Source organism: Orycteropus afer, unplaced genomic scaffold, assembly GCF_000298275.1.
Source record: "Orycteropus afer afer isolate SDZICR_OR568_19922 unplaced genomic scaffold, OryAfe1.0 scaffold00102, whole genome shotgun sequence".
NCBI classification, from domain to species: Eukaryota; Metazoa; Chordata; class Mammalia; order Tubulidentata; family Orycteropodidae; genus Orycteropus; species Orycteropus afer.
This window is the reverse complement of record NW_006921689.1, coordinates 1,633,464-1,647,566: the sequence shown is the minus strand read 5'-3', so window position 1 is coordinate 1,647,566 and position 14,103 is coordinate 1,633,464. Positions and strand designations below refer to the sequence as shown.

Below are 14,103 nucleotides of genomic sequence, written 5' to 3'. Positions count from 1 at the left end.
AAGACAGGCATGTGCAACTCGTTTGAAAAGGAAATAAACAGGTCTCACTGTCTAACTAAAGTTCATTAATATTTCAATGAATATTGTTGAGAGTTCCCATGAAATTTCAATTTGAACCTATTTTCCTTTAAACATAACTAAACCTCAAATTAGACAATAGTATTTAATGACATGTTCCTGTAAGGAATTCTGAAAGAAAATGATCAACTGTTAACCACTTGGTATTACCTCAGGCCACTAATTACTAAGCCACCTGCTGGCCACCACTAATTCATGTTTGGAGGAGGGAGTGCTTAGTATGTGCAAGCTTGCTTACCTTGGCAAACACAGTTTTCACATAAATGGGTAAGTCTCCATGAGGGCTGCCATACCCTCCTACTATACTGAAGCCTAAACCATCTGGGCCTCGGTCAAGAGTAATAGACTTGCACTGAGGAGGTCTACAACAGAGGTAAGAAAAAAAAGAGGTCTTGAATTGTTTAAATCCATTTATCTGTGAACCTATAAAGTACAGATTATCTAACATTTACCTAGAGTTAGGAAAATTCTCTGTGTTGCTGACAGTGTGTACATCGGGTATTTTGGGATTTTTGAATTGTTAATACATGCTGGGTTCAGTATTTTATATTCCCATAATTTAATAAAATCTTTCTTAACACCCTAATTCTATTACTCATTTACAGGTTCCATAAACTAACATATTCCCAGAATCTTCTCTTTGCATGTAAGAACTCATTTTTTTTAGAGTTTATTTAAAGTGAGAGGCTAAAGTTCAGTAAGTAACATGAAGTAAGTCATACATGTCGGTATTCTAAAACTCTGAGGGAAAAATTACAAACTATAATATGAAAACCCAAGCCACCACCATCGAGTCAATGCTGACTCAGTGATGCGATGGGATGTAAAACTTCACCATAGGATATTCAAGGCTGTAATTTTTATGGGAGAAAATGGCCACGTCCTTTTCCTGCAGAGCCACTGGTACACTTGAACCACTGACCTTCTGGTTATAGCCAAGCTCTTAACCACTGCACTTCCATGGATCCTTTAAACAATGTAATACAAAAAAAAAAAAAAAAACCTAAACTCATTGCCATCGAGTGAATTCCAACTCCTAGCAACCCCCATTGGGCTTCCGAGGTGGTTAATCTTTACAGAAATAGATTGCCCCATCTTCCTTCCATGGAACGACTGGTGGGTTTGAACATCCAGCCTTCTGGTTAGCAGTCAAATGCCTTAGGTACCACACCACCAGAACTCCTTAAACAATGTAATAATAATAATGAAAAAACCAATCCACTGCCATCAAGTAGATTCTGACTCATAGCAACCCCCATTGGGTTTCTGAGGCAGTAAATCTTTATGGAAGTAGATTGCCCAATCTTGCTTCCACAGAGTAGCTGGTGGGTTTGAACCGCCAACCTTCTGGTTAGCAGTCAGAAGCTTTAGACACTGTGTTACCAGAGATTCTTAAACAATGTAATAGTTGCCTCAAATTATTTAAAATTCTAACGTGATCCCCTCTTCTCCTCTTCCTCTATATTTTTAATGCTTTTACATTCAGGTTTTTTGGAACTGATTTTTTTTTTCAATCAATGGAATGATTTAGTAAATGAGTTGGCAATATTGGAGTTTTTAAAAGGGTAGATTGACTTGTTTTATTTCACACAGAGTGATGACACTGAGACTAAAATGTCCCCCAAAGAATCTGAGATCTGGTAAAGAGGCAGGCATGTCTGCCTTTCTATCCATCTCTATCTATCTACCATCTAGCTGTCCGTCTGTCTAGCTTTCTACCATCTATCTTTGATGGCCTAAATCCACAGCATAATTATTTAACAGTTTAGAAACACTTGGTTTTCATATTCGTAGCTCAGCTCAGTATTTTTCACCTCTATGTGAGCACTTAGGAATATGAGATAGAGGTGCAACTGTAAGGGTTTATCTGTTTCTTTTTTATTAGTGACAAATGGTATGTTGTTGTTGTTGTTGTTGTTGTTATGTGCCGTCGAGTCGGCCCCCCGACTCATAGCGACCCCTCCTTGGGTTTCCAAGGCAGTATCACTACAGAAGTAGGATTGCCCAACCTTCCTTCTGAGGAGTGGCTGGTGGATTTGAACCGCCAGCCATCACAAACCATAAAATATGAACTCACCCTAAATCATCCTGAAATAGACTGCTTGATGCCAGTCCTGTGAAGGACAGACTGGAACTGGCAGGTTCCAGCTGCTGGCCTGTGACCACACTCACCTCTCCTCCAGCGACCACCTGTGCATCAGAAGAGAAATACAAAGAGAAAAGCACATGTTCAGGCAGCAACAAGACAACTGCAATTTTTCTTCAGAAAGAGAATTTGGATTGAAATGTGTATGAAATGTGTACATTATCAACTATATAATTTCTGTTAACATAAAATACAACCAAAGAGAGAAATTTTGTAAGGTCTAGAGGTCTCCAACTAGAGGAAAACTATTCTAATTCAATTCTATAAAGTTCTTCAATGCTTTCAAAGCATGTACCATATGCAATTATTTTTAAATATCTTTAAAATATACTTGTACCACTTAACACTCCAGCAATCAATCATTTACTGCTAAGGCCTTGGATTTTTTTTTTTTTTTTTTCCTCTCCATAAGTAAGACACAGTACATGCATCAAGAGAAAATTCTAAGGAATGTGTCTCATATGTACTTTCTTGGAACTGTCAATTCAATCACTGATGTTCAAGGGAAATATTAAATAAAATAATAACAAGAGCTTTAATCACTTTTCCTGCTCTAACATCAAAACTATTTTGTTTTTCAGCTACCCATATTCTGAATAGAGCTTGGGATAAAAAATCTTAACCTGCATTTCAATGGAGCCAGAGGCATTTTTCAGTAAGTTCACTGCTTGGGTGTGAGTCATCCCCTCAGTGGATGTGCCACAAATAGTGACAATCCTATCCCCAACCTGCAAGGGAAAGAACAAAGGTTAGCTGTCAAGTAGTGATGGACTCAACAGTAAGCCTATGCACAATGGAAGGAAATGCTCCCCAGCCTGTGTCAGCCCCATGATTGCTTGCAGAAGGAGCCACTGTGTGACCTTTAGGGTTTCCACTGGCTGCTTTCAGAAGCAAATCCTAGAGATTTCTTCCTAGTCTGTGTTAGTCTGGAAGCTCTGCTGACACCTGTTCAGCATCATTGTCACACACAAACCTCTACTGAAATACAGGTGGTGGCTGTGCTTGAGGAACACTGACCAGGAATTGAACCCAGTTCTCTGGCATGGAAGGCAAGAATTCTACCACTGATCCACCAATGGCTCTCTGAGAAAGGAACAATCACTTGGTACAACAGCCATGGGAGCAGAACATTCAGAGTGGAGCAGTCATTTCCTTCTCTCGACCACATTTATGCTCTACACCACCTATAACCTTCTATACCATGTGTATGTTACTGTCATCAACTAAAACCAAGGAAACCAATGATTCTAAGACAAAGCAGCAGCTATAAAAACAAGAATCCCATAATGACTGAGTCCCATAGTCTCTGGGAAACGATGGGGCAGAAAGTCAAATTTCTTTCCTTTTCACTTCTTCTGGATAAGACATTACTTCCTATTGAAAGAATAAAATATTTTATATCATTTGGAAACCAGAATTTCTCTGGACAGTAATATAAACATGAGATGTGACTCTAAGCCAAGAGTTGGCAAACTATAGCCTATAGGCCAAATCCAGCCCACTGCCTGTTTTGGTTAATCAGGTTTTGTTGGAACACAACCATGCTCATTTGGCTGCTTTCACACTACTATGCATAGCACAGTTCAGTAGCTGTCACAAAGACCCATATGTTCCCAAAGCCTAAAAGATTTACTAGCTAGCCCTTTACCTCCTGACCCCTGTGCTAAGTACAGAATCTGTTTTTAAGTGTCAGCCACAGATTTAGATATCAAGAAATTGAACTATTCCCAATTCAGACTGTTTGAACCAAGATATGGTTCTGTTCTGGGACCTGTCTGAGGCATGAGGCCATACAGATTTTACTTTAGAGAGACTGAATCACTTGAATGAATATCCTTATGATTTGAGAGCTAGGCAGTTAGCATAAATTCCATCAAAGTGTTCTAGGTTTGAGTAATCAATTTTGAAGCAAGTTTTGCAATGTTGTAAGTCATAGTTACATTAAACTTCTGTAAAATTTATAATCAAATGCCACATAAGTGATAATTTTCATTTTCATAAAGTTGAATTGGTATTCAAATTAATAAAACATAAAGTAAACAATTCATGCTGGTGCTTTGAAAACCCAGTTTGCGCGTTTTTAACTTGTTCCACAGTTTAAAAAAAAAAAAGAAGAAACAACTGTTGATGTTCCCATTTAATTTATTGCAAATTTGCATACAATATCATTTTCTCCTTTCTTTTAATTTTCTGTATCCTTTAGTCAAAGAAAGCCCTGCTGTGGCTGGATTAGCTGACCGAAAAGCAGAAACAGACATCATCTTGCAACAGTTGGCCAGAGTCAAAGGGTTTAGAAAAATGTTGCTACATTTGCTAGGGCAACTGCAATGAGCAGTACAACTTACTCTGAGTTTCTGAGTCTGAGCTGCAACTCCATTTGGATGCATCATGGCAATAAATATTGGAACGTCACCAAGAGGGCTGCCCACTCCTCCAGCAATGCTGATTCCCAAAGAGTCAGTAGGTCCCTGCCACAGCACAAGTGTTTGGTCAAATTGATAGTTTTAATGAACATTTTGTTCTTTGGCACAATACTGTATCATTAGTTCTGATCTTCTAGATGTGAGGGTTGAAACTGAGGCTCAAGAAAAGTGCATTACATTTTTTGAGACAAGTCCTTAGTGGGATTTAGGAAAATAAGCATCTGTCCAGGAAATAAAAGAGATCAAAACACACTAAATGAAAATCATGTGTAGTACTGATGAAAAGAAAGTAAAGTGATGAAGTGAAAAGACTGCAAGTTTTGGAAATCAAGTAGACCTACATTCAAAGCCAGGAGCCCACACTTAAAAACCCTGGGGTCTGGTACAAGTCCACTGTGCTCAATGAATCACTAGACCTTCATTTATAAACCAGAGACAACAATGCCTTACACAGAGGGCTACAGTGAATATTAAATGAAATGATGATGACAGGAAGGGTCTACAAGACTGTTCAGCTAAGAGTAAAGACTCAGTAAATGATAGCTCCTTTTATTTTCCCTCTTGTGCATGGTATTTTCAAGGGGAACTATGGAAATAGCTGTTGAAGACAAATGTTTTATTAGTGAGAGCCAGGTCATTATTTAGTGTAGGGCCAGGTTGATACCATTTTTGACAAGACAGTATAGTGAACAATGATTTTTTGAAACAGTATACTATGGCCAGGAAATTCAGCAAGGACTGCATTGTGCTATTTCCACTATATACAATACATATTTTTTCAGATGAGAACATTTAAACCAGAAAACCAACTATATGGAAAAGCATATACAGATTTCTCTGAAGTCATCAGAGTTTACATTGTTTTTTTCCCCCCCAAGTTACCTTTTTTATTTCAACTGTTCTTATTCCCTGGATTTCTGATGCCACTATGAAGATGAAAAAGATATAATTATTAAAGCTTTTTAATGTCCGTAACAATTTTAGTCAATTCCTGGACCTGGGTAGTATGAAATGGCAGAACCTGATTCTTTTTTTTTTTTTTTTTTTTTTCAAGGAACCAAAACCATAGAGTCAATTTCAACTCATAGCAACCATATAGGAGAGAGTAGAACTGCCCTATAGGGTTTCCAAGGCTGTAATCTTTGTGGAAATAGACTGATATATCTTTCTGTAACAGAGTGGCTGGTTGGTTCGAACTGCTAACCTTTAAGTTAGCAGCTAAGCACTTTAACCACTATGCCATCAGAGCCCTCCCCCCCTTTTTTTAAATGGGAAGGGGTGTTTAATGTTCCTATTACACGTGATTAGATGTGTCTTACATAAGAGCTCTTTATATCTTCAGTGGGTATAATGAACATGCCATCCCATTTCTCCCTTCTCATTACAAACATTGATTATATAATGATATAATCTACTTTGAATGAGTCAAGGACAGAATGTGCTTTGGATAGAAAGGCACATGTGTACAGCTGAGGGGAATAAAGTCATAGCTGTATTAAAAGAAATCCATGGACTCAAGTGCCCAAATTTCTAGACTATTAGTCACATTGAAAACAGAGATTGCCATATGGTTAGTTTATTTAATTTGAACAACTCTCAAGCAATGCTCCAAGCCAAAAAACCCTCTGCATCATGATTTCATGTAATTAAAGCACAAGGGTATCATATTCATTTTCTCAATCAAAATTTTTGCAAATTTCATGGAAAAAGTAGGTTTCACTTAATGGCATCTCCTGATGAACTGGTGTTAATATTAAACAGAGAAGGGAAATAAAATTAAATTAACACCAATCTACTTACTAAGTGAAGATTAAAGAATTCTGAGTCTAAGTTTGATACATCTTATAGAGTAAGCATCAACTGGGCAAAGTGGCCAGGGGCACAAACAAAATTCATGTTGTTCAGAATTTTTGCTAACATATTTTTGCACCTATGATAGGATATGGAATGATCTGGAGGAAAAGAGAGCTCAGAGGTAAATTAAAATATAAAAACATTAGTATGGTTGGCCAAAATTTGAAACAAGAAATCATGCTTAAAATATCAAACCGATCTTACATGCATTCTTCTTGGAGGTACTTTCCAGTGACTCAGAGGTACTGGATCCAGAAAGTGGAAAAGTGAAAGATGACAGGCTACCTTCACTCACCTACAAATATACAATAGTTGTTTTGGAAAGTTTTGGAAGTAATCATACCCATTAAATAGTATTCATTTTAGAATTCTTCTAGTGCATCTAGAGAGAAATATCTCTAAAGGAGCAATGGTATTTGATAATTTGAAGAACAATTTAAATGTAGTTTCTACTGATGTTCTTTTTTAAAGAATAATTTGTCTAGTGACATAAATAAATTGAAGCTAAAGTGGTAGATAAAATTGACTCCACTCTACCTAAAATTTTAACAAATCACAATCTCATTCAAGCTAATTCTCTTTAAACTGATGCTATACATTTGACTTAAATAAAATCTGGAGAATTAGGATCAGTCAACAGGAAACTAATGGCAGTAATTAATGAGGTGACTAAGGGGTCCTTAAGGACGGGCTGAGGAAAATAGGTTTCTGTCATCACAAGACAAGACTGCGGAGCTGGGCTTGCCAAGAATCTTGACTGTACAGCATTGTATTTTTATACATGATGGTGAACATCTACAGTTTATTAATACAAGATTTTTTTTTCAGTTGAATATTGATTGATACATGTTTGCTATAAAATACTAAAATAAATAAATAAATAAATAAAGGTCCTATTTGCAGGCTTTTCATGTATTAGGTGGTTGAACAAAGAACTTGGTTTGGCCTTTGTCTCTGGTCTCCGAAAGACGTTGTGTGTTGTCAATTTCAATTCATAGTGACCCTATAGAACTGACCCATAGGGTTTCCTAGGCTATAATCTTTATGGGAGCAGATTCCCAGATCTTTACCCCGCATAGAGTGGCTGGTAGGTTTGAACAGCCAATGTTTTGGTTAGTAGCCAAGTGCTTAACCATTCTCCCACCAGAGCTCTTTTTCTGGAAGATCTATACCAAACCAAAATTGTTGCCATTGAGTCACGTCTGATTCATAGCAACCCTATAAGACAGAGTAGAACTTCCCCACAGAATTCCCAAGGTATAATCTTTATGGAAGCAGACCACCACACCTTTCTCCCAAAGAGACTGGTGGTGGGTTGGAACTGCTGACCTCTCTTTTAGCAGCCAAACCCTAACTGCAGCATCTTGGAATCTCTGGAGCAATTAAGATGCTTTTGTTTTCTAACACAGCCAGGCAACACTTAAGCAAATGCAAATGAGTAGGGGCTATACATGCCCCTCCTGGCAACAGGCCTCAGGAAGGGAGAGGGACAGGATACAGTGAATCATGCATCCTCATTGAGTCATACATATGCTTTAAGGTCCCAATGACCAAGGGACTTTGAACCTTGGAGTTAGTTTCCTCTTTCTGGGCTTCCTGAATTGGTGAGAACATCCATGCACCACTGAGAATGGCATGTCCCTGGGGACAATGGAGAGGTGCCATGACCTCCCCCAGACACTGACTGACATGTGTCTTCCTTTGAATCCTTTCTGGTTACAATAAATGAATAACCGTAAGTATAGGTAATACCAAAAAAATAAAAAAGAGCACAAACTTACTGCCATTGAGTAGATTCTGACTAATAGTGACCCCTAGTACATTTCTAAGGCTGTAAATCTTTAAAGAAGCAGACTACTACAGAGCTGGTGGGCTTGAACTACCGACTTTTGGTTAGCAGCCAAATGCCCTAATAACTACACCTTTTCATTCACTGCATCACCAGAGCTCCTTAAGTATAGGTAATAGTAACTGTGACTTTTGTAAGCTGTTACAGAGAATTAACAAACCCATAAAGGAGCAATGAGACTCTGATTTAGTTCAAGGTGGCTGGGAATAGTTTTATCTAACTCTGGGTGATTTTGCTGAGGGAGGAAGTGTCACAAAAGTGGCTGGTGAATAGAGATGTGGGAAGGTGAAGTCTGGGTCCACTTCCAGATGGCAACTGAATTCATGCTGATTTTTAACATGCAATTAGTAACAAAGTGGGGGTTCCCCCCCTTTAATAGTGCAGCTAACTGTTGACTTATGAGAAAAAAATTATAGCTGAAAAGAATGACTTATAGGCTATTCAAGAGCTGCACCTTGCTTACCTGTCCCTGTCAACTCTTGTTCTTCCACATCTCAAACTGTACTCTTCAGTAACTCTGAGCTACATGTAATTCACTGAGTGGACCATCCTTTCTCAAGCTCTTGAGTCTTTGTATATGTTCCTCTCTCCTGAACACACTTCTCAGAATTGCTTGGCTGACTGTTAAGACTGATTCAGTTCAGAGACTGCATCTGAAATCATGATTCTGCATCTATACAGCAATCCAAGCAACCAGGTCTTGCTTCTAGCAGAATACCGATGCATGGTGACATACACCTGGGGTGCCTGTTTTCTCTACTTGGACTATAAGTGTGTTAGATTTACTTTTATATGCTAAGCTGCTGCCACAGTACCTAGCATTTAGCTCACACAGAGTATATGTTTACTGACTAAGTAATTGAATCATTTTTTCACAGCAGCCATTATAACCCCTATGAAACAAAACTGAATAGTTCCCATCAACAATCATTTCCTTATGAAAAAAATGAATTTCTCAGCTTCAATTATTATTATCAAAGCTTGTTTCCACATATCAGAGTAACAGAGCTAGCTAAGAAATAGCTATTAAAAGCAAACACTGTACCAATGCCATTTCCTGCTTTTGATAGTATCTTAGCGATGTAAGATGGTACCAGTAGAGGAGGCTAGGGGAGGGTACACAGCACTTTCTGCGCAATTTCTGCAACTTCCTGTGGGTTTACAATTATTTCAAAATAAAAAGCTTATAAACAAACACAAAACAACTATTAGCATCTAAAATTAATTAGCCAGTTCCCAAGTGGAAATTTTAGAGTTGTTTACAATACATCAGGGACATGTCTTAATTCTATAATTTCCACTTCCAAACACCATTGTCTTTTCTTCTATAATCTACATCCCAGTCTTATTACAACTTACAATAACTTCATATGCTGAAGTGAGTTTCTACCCAGGCACAAATAAAGTAGTGCAACTGCAAGGCCTTGCAATAACTGGAATATTTTTATACTGGCTTAACCATGTAAATCCTCATCTAAATTAGAATATTCATATTTGACAAAAGTCTAAAAATTAGCCTAATTTAGAGTGAACTTATTAGCTAATTTAAAAATCATCCCCAAAGAGACTTAATCATTAAACATTAGAAGAATATCACTGCAACAGATATATTAATACTTATTTAATAATGGTATGAGTTCATTAGGACACCTACCCGCAAAACACTAAGATACCTAGCAAAAATCAATAGAAGTTTGAAAATCTTAATATTAAAGTCTAAATAGAAGTCAGAAAAATGAATGCTCCTCATCAGATTGAAACTGAATGATAAACACCTGATTGGTTATTTTTTTATTCAACTGACTATCGAATTTTGGTCAGCCTGTCCAAGAATGTTTGCCTTCGCTATGTAGTCTGAGTTTTAGGAGCATATTTGTTCTGGAGCCTGTTATACTAAAGATTAACATTCGAAAACTCTCAAGTAAAAACTGTGGTTCCTCACAGTTTCACTTGGCCCTGAAGCCTGGCTGTTGTGCGGGGGCCCTCTAAAGAACAGGCTTATAAAATAACAGAAAGTGGCCATTCACCCATTCAGTTTGTGTTGTGCCGTGTTGGGTTATCCAAACTGAGGGCAATACTGAATCATTCCTGACAATGAAGGGGATTTATTTAGTTGCTATAGGGAGGAAAGGTCAATGGAGAAGTGTTAATTGGAAAGCTACCAGGGAGAATGGCAGGAGAGATACTGACTAGGGACATTTGGGGTTTAGAATGCATTGTGTCTTGTACCTAATCCTCTGGCAATCCTTTATAAAATTTTCAATAGCATATCTATCAAGTGATGTTGGAGCATGATGGAGTTGGATCTCTTGTGGACAAGAATGTTGAGATCTGCTCCAGAGAAAGCAGAGGATGCAGAGGGCCAGGGTGTGTGTACGTGACCTTGACAGACCCATGGTCACGGCCTTCAGTGAATGCCTTGTGACAAGGAAGCTGCATCACATTGACAACTGCACAGTGACTTACCTGGCTACTTTGAGACGGCCGCCTCTCAGAATGAAATGGACCAGTTTTGATTCTTCCAACTTCCAAGGTTACTGTGCCTAGGGAACACTGGGAGAAAGGTTGTTCTACAGAATGGTTCAAATTAAAAGCTGTCATATACTTTAGAAATACATTTTACTCTTTAAGACTGAGATTTCAAAAGGCATCTTCCTTTGGAATTTCCACAGGCAAAGATTCTTTCAACCCTTTGTAGAAAAAAGTTTCTTCAAAACATTAAGAAAACTAATAACAAAAAGCAGCAGCAGCAACACCAGCTGCATGTCGTATTACCTTGTGATTTAGACTGAGAACATTTCCATGAAGGGAAAATTGGGAATTGAGGAATTACATCATGCAACACACTTATTTACACTGGCCAAGTGAATCCAGTACTTCAACGCTTACAAAACCAAAACAAATACAATAACACAACCAGCACAATTGTTTGTTTTACTCTTTGCAGCACAGGCACTCAGATAATTTGGCAAATTCTCTACCACTACACTATACTTGAGCCCACCTATCATAACCAAAAAACCCAAATGCTCTGCCATCAAGTTGATTCTGACTCACAGCAACCCTTCAGGACAGGGTGGAATTGCCCCATAGTGTTTTCAAGATTGTAAATCTTTACAGAAGCAGACTGCCACATCTTTCTCCCACTGAGCAGCTGGGGGGTTCCAACCACCGACCTATTGGTTAGCAGCCAAGAGCTTTAGCCACTGCCCCACCAAAAAACAAAACAAAACAACCTCACTGCCATCAAGTTGATTCTGACTCATAGTGACCCCCATTGGGTTTCTGAGGCTATAAATCTACAGAAATAGATTGCCCCATCTTCCTTCCATGGAGCCATGGGTGGGTTTGAACTGCTAATCTTCTGGTCAGCAGCCAAATGCCTTATCCACTATGCCAGCAAGGAGCTCTGGTGGCACAGTGCCTAAGGCATTTGACTGCTAACCAAAAAAGTTGTGGTTCAAACCCACCAGACCCTCTGTGGAAGGAAGACAGGGCAATATGCTTCTGTAAAGAAATACCACCTCGGAAACCCAAAGGGGGTTGCTATGAGTCAGAATCGACTTGATGACCATGAGTTCTACACCAGCAAAGCTCCTTATTACCCCACCAGGGCTATTAAAATAAGCTATACTGCAATAAACATAAAACAAGAACTGAAGAAAATTTCCCTGTGGCCCTTCATAAATAAAATCACAGGGACACAAGAAATGCTGTATAATCAAATATGCAAGTAGCATATTTGTGAGGTGTTTAAGATCCTGGGCTTCTGGACTCAGAAATGGCTGGATTAAATCCTGACACTGATTTACTAGCTGTGTGATCTAAATGGCTGTTTAGCCTTGATCTGTCTTGTACTCTTCAGTTTAAAAAATGTAGACCATAAGTAACATAATTTATCACAGTAAAGTAACACTTATCATAGGGTCTAGCACAAACTAGTATTGTACATAAATAACAGGCATTGATATTATGTTGCTTCTGACTTGTACACACCAAGGGGTGTGTTACTCTTGAATATGTTGATCTTGAATCAAAGATGAAAGGTCAGAATATGACCTGCAATATTCACAAGTTGTTTGATCATTTCATTTTTTGTTTCTTGTCCAGGAACATAACAAAATCTTCTTGAACCTATTTCTATTTCCAGCTTGCACAAAATCAGAGGTTAATAGTTCCACGAATATAAATTACCTACTGTGTAAATTTGTAACACTTCATATGCCTAAATGTATCTCCTTCAAACTTCAAAGGTTTCTATTGTTATGAAAATTTTAAAAATTTTTGAAAAGTAGTCTTTCCATTATAACAGAAATGCACACTAAAGAAAATTTTGAACAAAAAAAGAAAAAAAGAACAAGACCCATAATTCCAACAGTTACTTCATAATTATTGTTAAAAATACTTATTGTAAGATTTTATTTTACATATACATACAGTGCAGATACAATGATCTGTTTTATACTCTGCAGATTACTTGTTTTCCAGTTTATATAATCATCATAAACATTTTAAATATTCATATTAAAATACCAGAAGGCTGGCAGTTTAAATCCACCAGCCACTCTTCGAAAGGAAGATTGGGCAATCCACCTCCTTAGAGATACTGCCTTGGAAACCCAAGGAGGGGTCACTATGAGTCGTGACCGACTCAACAGCAGTGGGTTTAGTTTTTGCTTTTTCATATATCCAAGAATACAGTGTTTGTCAACTGTGTTGCTTACAGTTTTTCTATTACTAAAAGTAACTTTACTATGAATCTATGTGCATGAAGTATTTTTTATCTTTTTTTTTTGCATAGAGGATAATTTATGCAAGATTTTAAAAGGAATTATTACTATCTTAAACAAAAAGCTGCAGCAGCAAAAAATATTTAAGTTATACAAATATTTACAGCTTTCATTATATACTGCCAAACTGTTGTTTTTAAATGCCTGGCTTAACTGGTTTTAAAATTACATATGCTCTTTTATGTAGTCTTTCCATTATAACAGCAATGCACACTAAAGAAAATTTTGAACAAAAAAGAAAAAAGAACAAGACCCATAATGCCAACAGTTACATCATAATTATTGTTTAAAAAACCTTACTGTAAGATTTTATTTTACATATATGTTTCTCTCTCCTTAAGATAATATCTACTGTACAGATATACAATTGTATTTCATTTACCTCCAAAAGGAAGTCACTTCTTCTTAATATTTCTAATACTTCATGTTTTAGAGATGGATAACTCTAATAATAAATTATTGGTTTTAAATATCTGCTTTATTAACTATACTTATGCACATATTCATATACCAGATACTACAAAAGCCACAAAAGTTATTAAAAAGAAGCTGACTTCAAAATCCTTCAGTGAAGCCCAATGGCTCAAGAGGTGCTCCCCTCGCACATCAGACCTGGATAATTCTCCTTCTGATGGACACTGTCATGTAGGCTTCTGGATGACATGGGTACCAAAGGTGAAGTTTTCTAGTCAATGCTGAATTATACATTTCCAATTCATAAAAACATGTCAGATTAAAAAAAAATCCAATGAGGTAAGCATCACCTTGTTTATTAATGGGAATACAGAACATTTCTAGAAACTGGAATATTCCCTGGTTAGAAATCTACCTAGTCCCAAGAATTGGAATTTTAAGTGACTATTCTATACTTTAAAATTTATTTTTATTTATTTTTTTAAATTTATTTGTTTTTATTTGGGTGAAGATTTACAGAGCAAATTCACTTTCCATACAGCAGTTCAC

General features: G+C 37.3%; 1 protein-coding gene across 1 annotated transcript in view; it reads right to left on the bottom strand.

Moving 5' to 3' along the window:
- MPDZ (multiple PDZ domain crumbs cell polarity complex component) overlaps positions 1 to 14,103 on the bottom strand; it is a 225,587-nt gene that overhangs the window by 1,871 nt on the left and 209,613 nt on the right. The window contains exons 39-45 of the mRNA XM_042781301.1: positions 10,817 to 10,903; positions 6,706 to 6,796; positions 5,530 to 5,573; positions 4,570 to 4,692; positions 2,848 to 2,952; positions 2,156 to 2,268; positions 317 to 440 (exon numbers count right to left, since the gene is read on the bottom strand). Coding sequence (XP_042637235.1) covers positions 317 to 440; positions 2,156 to 2,268; positions 2,848 to 2,952; positions 4,570 to 4,692; positions 5,530 to 5,573; positions 6,706 to 6,796; positions 10,817 to 10,903 — 687 coding nt within the window. The remainder of the gene's footprint in view (positions 1 to 316; positions 441 to 2,155; positions 2,269 to 2,847; positions 2,953 to 4,569; positions 4,693 to 5,529; positions 5,574 to 6,705; positions 6,797 to 10,816; positions 10,904 to 14,103) is intronic.